This window comes from Pediculus humanus, genomic scaffold (genome assembly GCF_000006295.1).
Source record: "Pediculus humanus corporis 1103172107775 genomic scaffold, whole genome shotgun sequence".
Classification (NCBI taxonomy): domain Eukaryota; kingdom Metazoa; phylum Arthropoda; class Insecta; order Psocodea; family Pediculidae; genus Pediculus; species Pediculus humanus.
Window position 1 is genome coordinate 137,995 of NW_002987371.1, and position 7,562 is coordinate 145,556.

The following is a 7,562-nucleotide window of genomic DNA, read 5'->3' on the forward strand; positions in this document are numbered from 1 at the left end:
TTCTCATCATCATTATCATCATCATCATCATCGCATTTTACTCTACCGGAGAGAGAGAAAGAGAAAGGGAGAGAGAGAGAGACAGAGAGAAAGAGAAGAAAACAGGAAATGTTTTCTTAACCTTTCACAAAAACATACAACATACAACATTGTTTTTACCCAGGTTCGTTTTTTTCTTCTTCTTCCAAACCCCCCCCCCACCCCCTTTAAAACATTGTTCCCCCTCCCCTTTTAAAAACAATTTTTCGCGCGGGATTTAAAATCAGTTTTCTACCATTTTATATGATGTTTATATTCGTCTGTAACCGATAATCTTTTTATAGTTTCGTATCCCAATATGATAGAAAATGAAAACGTTGCCGATTGTACTAAACGCGCCGATAAACCTTTCGTGAAAATCCTTAATTTTTCTTCCGTCCATAAAACATGGAATGTTTTCGCCATTGAACCTGTTCGTTGTACCTAAAATCGAAAAAAAAACCGAATCGAAACTTTTTTTTTTTTTTAACTTCATATATAAGTAAAGTTATCGGCTCGTTTGTTTGTTCGTTTGTTACCTGCAATCGAGCTCTTATTATATCTAATGGATTTGTTATTATAGTTGTTGTAAAACCGCCTAACGTGGCAGCAATACACTGAACAAAAAGATGAGAAATCCAAATGGGAGAAATTTTTATTATTTCGTCTGCAAAAGAAAGGAAATTCAAAATATAAATTTAAAACTAATCGAGCTCTCCCCTGGTTTAGTAAATAACTAAATATATATCGCACCCTGATAAAAATGATAAAAAGCCCACCACATTGCAGAATTTGGTACATAAGCAGCTAATGATGCTAAATAACCCCTATAAAATCCTTGTATTCCATCTTTTATGTAAATTTGAGTAACTAATTCCTTTGTTATATTTATCCATGATTTCCCTTCAATCACAACACCCAATTCGTTAATAGATGCCTAGAAAAAATATAACAAATATTCAAATAATTATAATAATTACAATTTAAATGAATTTAAATGAAAAGAATGCATATGTACCTGAACTTTAGAAGTTTTATTTTGTATTATACCTAAAACCATTAAATGCTGACTGATTATATCAAAAGGTACGACAATCGTTTGACTGACAACGCTTGCACATCCTCCTCCTATCAAAGCTCTTATTCTACAGTCTATATTTTTTTGAGCCATCATATGTCTTATTCCTTCATATGTTGATATATAAAAAACTCCAGAAACGATTTGCACGGAGCTTATCCAAAATCCTCTATATAAACCTGCTATACCTTCGAAAGCATAAATCTTTTTAAAAGCATCCACTGTACCTGAAAATTGAACCTTTCGTTATATCTCGTGTCATGTAGGATGACTTTCTATACTACAATATGTATCATTACTTGAATTCAACACATTGAAAACATTTTAAAATAGATTTTTTGGAAAAAAGAATAGACATTTGTTACCTCCATACATTTCTCCATGTTTTTGTAATTGGAGACGAGTTTTAATGACAGTTAATGGATATAAACAGCATCTTACGCTGAACGAACTTAGCATGCTAAGAGGAAAAAATTTCCTTTTGTCCATCATATCCCATTCGATTGTTTTAATAAATGGATGTGGGATATCCATATTTCCATTTTAAATCATTCAATAATAAAATAATCAAAATAAATTTTTATTTTTACTATCAAACAATTAAAAATCTTTAAAATTTCATCCATTGATAATTGATAATTAATTTTTTTTCCTTTACTCGTATTCTAAATTTTTCCCCCGGGGACACTGAGTTTAAAATGTCAATTTTAATTTACATATATATTTCAATTCACTACACAATCCTCAAGTTCTTACACATTTCTAAAATAAAATAAAAAATAATAATAAAATTTTAAAATTATAATACACATACATGTATAAGTTTTTTTTCCCATGTCATTTGTTTTTTTTTTAATATTTTTTTCAAGGTGAACATATTAAAAAAAATCTTATGTGTTTTTAATTAAAAATAAATTTAAATAAAAAAATAATAATTAATATTGTTTTGTTTATTAAATGTATTTAATTTTAATATATATATATATATATATATATATATATATATATAAATTAATGTAAATGTTTTTAAATTTTAAACGCGTTATAATAATTAATTAATAAAAAATAAAAAATTTTTTATTTTTAATTATTATTTTCAACTGTGAACCCGCAATCATTTGAGGCTATTAACCTTCGTACTATTACTGTTTAGTCAATAGTTATAGTTTTATAAAAGGTTTATAATAATTAGCAGACTACATAGAATAATGTAACTTTTTCCGGGTGAAATAATACTTTTTTTTTATTTACAAAAAAAAATCTCTTTGACTTACCTTTTAATACATTATTATTATTATTATTATTATTATTAATTTTAATAAATTTTTTTTTTTTTTTTAAATGATTACTCAGTGTGACAGTCGTATGTAGTTTTTAAATTTATTTATTTTATATAAATAAAAATTTATTATAATATCACTCAGATAAACAATTTAATTTTTTTTTTTTTTTTTTTTTATGTTGTTTTGATAATTTGGAATATGTGTATTCGGATTAATGTCATGAAAAGCAGAAGATGAATTTTTTTTATGGCGCGTTTATGAATTTGCGACGGTTTGTACTTTTGCGACAAACCATTTCTCGCGGTTTTATTGAAGTTTTTCATCATCAAGATGAAGGTTTGTTAATTCACAATTTGATTTTCTTTTTTTTCTTTTCGATTCGTTTTTATTGATTTTATGGTTTAAAAAAACAATTTTTAGTTAAATTATTATTGATTGTTCACGATGTCCATGAATTTTGGCACATTTTTTAAATTAAAAATGATTTCATAAATTAAAGTCAGTAAATGCTTATTCGTTAGGTTAAAACTTTCTCCATTTGTGATTTAATTAAATATTATTAATATTTTAAGCTTTTATTTTAATTGTGTTTAATGTTTTAATGTATTTTTTTTTTTGAACAGATCACTTTGATTTATTTGTAGATGATTGTAGATGATTGAAATTGAAATGAAATGGTGACCAGGGTTTGTGTAAATCATGGGTGCCATTAATGACATGATGAAGTTAATGAGAAAAAACAGTTTTAATCATCATAATTTGATATTTTATACATTTTTTTGTCACATTATCAAACTAAAAGGTAATTTAAATATGAATTCATTATCCTGAGTGTGTAAAAACACTTAAATAACAATAAATTGAACACATTTTATGTGCATTTTAATAAGTACAATTATGAAACTAATTTTACAAAATGGCTCCATTTTAAAATATTGTGTTATTTTATTATTTCAGGTACAACCCATGAAAATGTTTATTTTGATAAAATATTTCAAGCTTTACTCACTCAGTATTAATAGTAATAAAATGTCAGGGATTTGTTTGTTGGTAAGTCATTAAAAAAATCATTTCAGAGATTAAACAAATAATTATTATTATTAACTTTATTAAAATGATTTGAATTATTACAGGAATGATTACCATGAGATTAAATTTAATGAGGAAAATATCATTTACAATGGGTTAAATGAAAAAAGATGACAATGATGAAGAATATTAATGATAATAATATTAAAATAAAAGAAAGTAAGTCAATTTTAAACTGAGGGGGGGGAGGGAATTAATTTTACCACAAATATAAAAAAAAAATTTTTTTAATAAAACAAGAAAACTAATAATAATAATAAGAAAAAACAGTTATGAGAAAACCAATTGAAATTTTATTTAAAAATGTCATTTTATATTTTCAATGGACGTACAACCAATCAGATTTTAAATTTAAAATTTTCTTTAGTTTTTTTTTTAGTTTTTTCTTCTATTTTATGATTTACGATTTTTTTATTCTTTTGTTTCTTGATCTTATGAAAAACATCTGCGTGTTCGTATATATGAAAAAAAAACATCGCGTATAACGAGACGCACACACGCACACACACACGAGTGCAAAAAAGTAAATGTTTAACTTACGTAAGGGGGGAAAAAATAAAAAATTTTAGGTCGCGTTTGGAAATGGCCACAGAATATGAAAAAAATCAAAGGTATAACCGAATCTAGTCGTAAAATCTCACGATATTATTATTATTATTATATTCGTACATGTCATTTCCTATATAACATTATTATTATTATTATTTCTTTTTCTTTTTCAATATTAAAATATCAAAACTTTAAAACGAAATTGATTTGGATTGATTTTACATAAAAAAAAAAAATTTAAATTTTTTTTGTGTTTAAACCAAAAACAAATAAACAAACAACCAAAATTTTTGTTAAACAATTTGTTGTTTGTTTAAATTTTAATTATGTTTTTGTAAATTTTAGGGCCTTATTTATAAATTTAGTGGAATTTTGGCTGCATTGAAACGTTTTTTCCAAAAATTTATTGAAGATAATGTTGGCTGTATTGAAAGGTAAGATCATTTAAAACATTTAACTCTCTCTCTCTCTCTCATAACAATCGTTTAAACAATTTATTTTATTATTATTATTATTAATAAAAAAAAAAAAAAGAAAAAAGGAAAATGGAAGGTTTAAAAAATTATTTGTCAGTTGATTAAAATTTTTTATTAAATTTATAAATGTTAGGGTTGTCAGAAACAACAACAAAAAAAAAAATCAAACAAACAAACGGTTATAATAAATAATATTATTATTATTATTCACAATGACTTTTAAACTTCCCCTTTGTTTCACCCTTGTTTTCCCATCCCCTCACTCTCCAACTTTTTGATTTTTCATTATTGCCAATATTAAGATTTTCAATTTTTCAATCTGAGTCTCTTATTAAAATTTTATTTTCTTTCATTTTTTTTTCTTCCTCTCTTTCTCTCCCCCCCCCTCTCTCTCTCTCTCTTTTACTTTCAGTTAAACAAACGTTTTTATTATTCTGCATTGAAACGAATCAAAATGGTAATAAAAAAAAAAGAAAAAAGTTTTTGTATAAATTTTATTTTCTATTTTATTGGTAAAATTAAATTTTTAATTTTGAAAAATGTTTAGAAGACGGTAAAAAGTTTTTTTAAAAAAAAATGTCTCGATTCGACAAACAAAACAAACACCTGAAATCGTTTTTAAAAAAAAAAAAAAAAATTTTTTTTTTAAATAATTACTCGATAATAAAAGGAGGTGACTTTTTATTGAGATAGGAAATATGCATAAAAGAAAAAAAAAATTTCTTTTTTTTTTTCGTTTGTTTTTGACCACTTGTTTGTTAATTGTTTCATTCGTTGAAAGGGCAAACAGTGTCCTTTGATTAGTAATCATTTTATCTCTTATCATTAAAATCGAAAAAAAACTAACGGAAACAAACGTGTTTGTTTTGGGTGTCGTGGAAACGATTCTAAAATTTTTTTCCCCTTTTTTTGTAAGTATTTGATTAATTGAATAATTTTTATAATTATTAATATTAAGGTCGAATGAGAGAGAGAGAGAGAGAGAGAGAAGTGAGGAAAGAGAGTGAGAAAGGAAAAGAGGGAGGAAGAAAGAGAAGAGAGAGATTAAAAGAGAAACATAGGAATGAAGGAGATGTGTTGAGAGAATTAGTGTGAGATTGAGAAAGAATCAGAGAAAAAAGGCAGAAAAAGAAAAAGAGAAAGGAAGAGAGAAAGAGAGAGAGAGAGAGAGGGGTAGATAAGGGAGGAAATAGAGAGAGAGAGGTAGATAAAGGAGGAAATAGAGAGAGAGAGAGAGAGAGGAAAGAGAGATGTAGAGAAATAAAGAGAGAAAATTGTTAAGAAATGTAGAAAGAAAAGGGAGATGATAAAGAGAAGTAAAAAATAAGATTAAGACAGAAAGAAAGATGAAAAGAAATGCAAAGAAATGAAGAAAAAGAGAGAAAAAAGAGATGAAAAGAGAATCTGTGAGAGAGTGAAAGAGAGAAAGATGAAATGGGAAACTGAGAGAGGGAGGAAAAGATGAAAAGAGAAACTGTGAGAGAGAGAGAGAAATTAAAAGAGAAACTGTGAGAAAGAGAGAGAGAGAGAGAAATTAAAAGAGAAACTGAGAAAAAGTAAGGAACAATGGGAGAGAGAGAGAGTAATGCAAAGAGAGAGAAAACAAAAAACAAATTTTCTTTTAACAAAAAGGCATAATTCAAAATATATTAAATACTTGTAAAAGATTATTATTTACGATCATAATTTTCTCCCCTCCTCCCCTCGCTTTCCACCCCGTCGCACCGCCTCCCCGGGAGAAAATTTTTTTTTATTTTCGGGGGAGAGAGAAAGAAAAAAAAAATTTTTTTTTTTTTAGATCTTTATTATTTTTTATTTTAAAAACAAAGTTTTCCGATGACAGAAATATTGTTTCGAAAATTAAAGTTAAATGAAAAATGATCAGAAAAGTTCGACTAAAAGGCTCCTGGGATTAAATAAATATTAAAAAAAAAAATTTCCCCCCATTTTTTTTTTTTTTGTGAAAGTCATAAATTTAAAAAAATATGATTTTCTATTATTATTATTATTATTATTATTATTATTATTATTATTAATATAAATATATATTTTTTTCCAGTTGTAATTTAATATTTAAAAAAAACAGACGACAGGAAACGCAGGATTAAAAATTAAAATTAAAAAAAAAAAATTTATTTTTTATTTTCTGTTTGTTTGTTTGTTTGTTCGTTTGTTTTCGTCGTCAATTTTCCATTTTTTCATTTGATTTGATTTAATTATAATAAAATATTTTCAGGTACCATAAAAAAAAAGAAAATGAAAAGCCCCTCTCCACATAAGGAAAAAAAAAAATATTGTCCGATGATTTTATGATTTTTCGTTTCAGATAAGAAAACAAAAGAGAAAGAGAGAGAGGGGGAGACAGAGAAAGAGAGAGGTTTAAAAAAAAAGCAGAAGAAAAAAAGGAAGAAAAAAAAAAAGTTGAATTATGATTACAAGAAAATGGTTTCTAACTTGTAGATTATGAAGAAAGTTCACACCATATGTGTTCTTCTTCTTCATGAGCATTTTATGAGCCTGGTTTTGATGGTATGAATTCCTCATTAGGAGATTTTTTTTTCTTCTACGTTCTTAAACCTTCCTTAAGGAAAGAAGAAAAGAGAGAGAGAGAGAGAGAGAGAGAGAAAAGGAGGAAAAACGGGAAAAAAAATAAAAGGAAAGAATAAAAAAATCCAAAAGAAAAGAAGAAAATGTCTCGTGCAAATTGCGTTTGGTAAGTTATTAAACGTATTAACTTTTTTAAAAAAAAATTCTTTCTAGAACATTTTATGACGTAATCGAATATTTTATTTCCGGTGAGAAATCGAACATTAACAAAAAAAAAAAAAAAAAGTTTTTTTAAAACATGATTTTAAAACTGGAAAAAAAAAATTTTCGTTTTCGGTTTTTTTTTTTTTGCCTCGGGAAAAACAAATCGCTTTGTTTTGTCTTCTGCTTTTTCATCCCTTATCGGATTTGCTTATATTTTCGTCTGTTGAGAAAAATCGCGAGAATTTCTCGAAAGTGTGATATGGTCATGATGTGAAAACTTGGTCGAACCATGTTTGAATTCGAAATTTAACTTTTTTT

The 7,562-nt window shown here is 25.9% G+C and overlaps 1 protein-coding gene across 1 annotated transcript; it reads right to left on the minus strand.

The window, feature by feature from the left end:
* Positions 1-270: 270 nt before the first annotated feature.
* On the minus strand, positions 271-1,630 carry Phum_PHUM359750 (mitochondrial glutamate carrier, putative; the record flags this gene model as incomplete). The annotated part of the gene is made up of 5 exons (XM_002427969.1): positions 271-462; positions 558-685; positions 772-955; positions 1,037-1,323; positions 1,462-1,630. The coding sequence occupies 5 exons, from the start codon at positions 1,628-1,630 to the stop codon at positions 271-273; spliced, it is 960 nt and encodes a 319-aa protein (XP_002428014.1).
* Between the last annotated feature and the right edge of the window lie 5,932 nt (positions 1,631-7,562).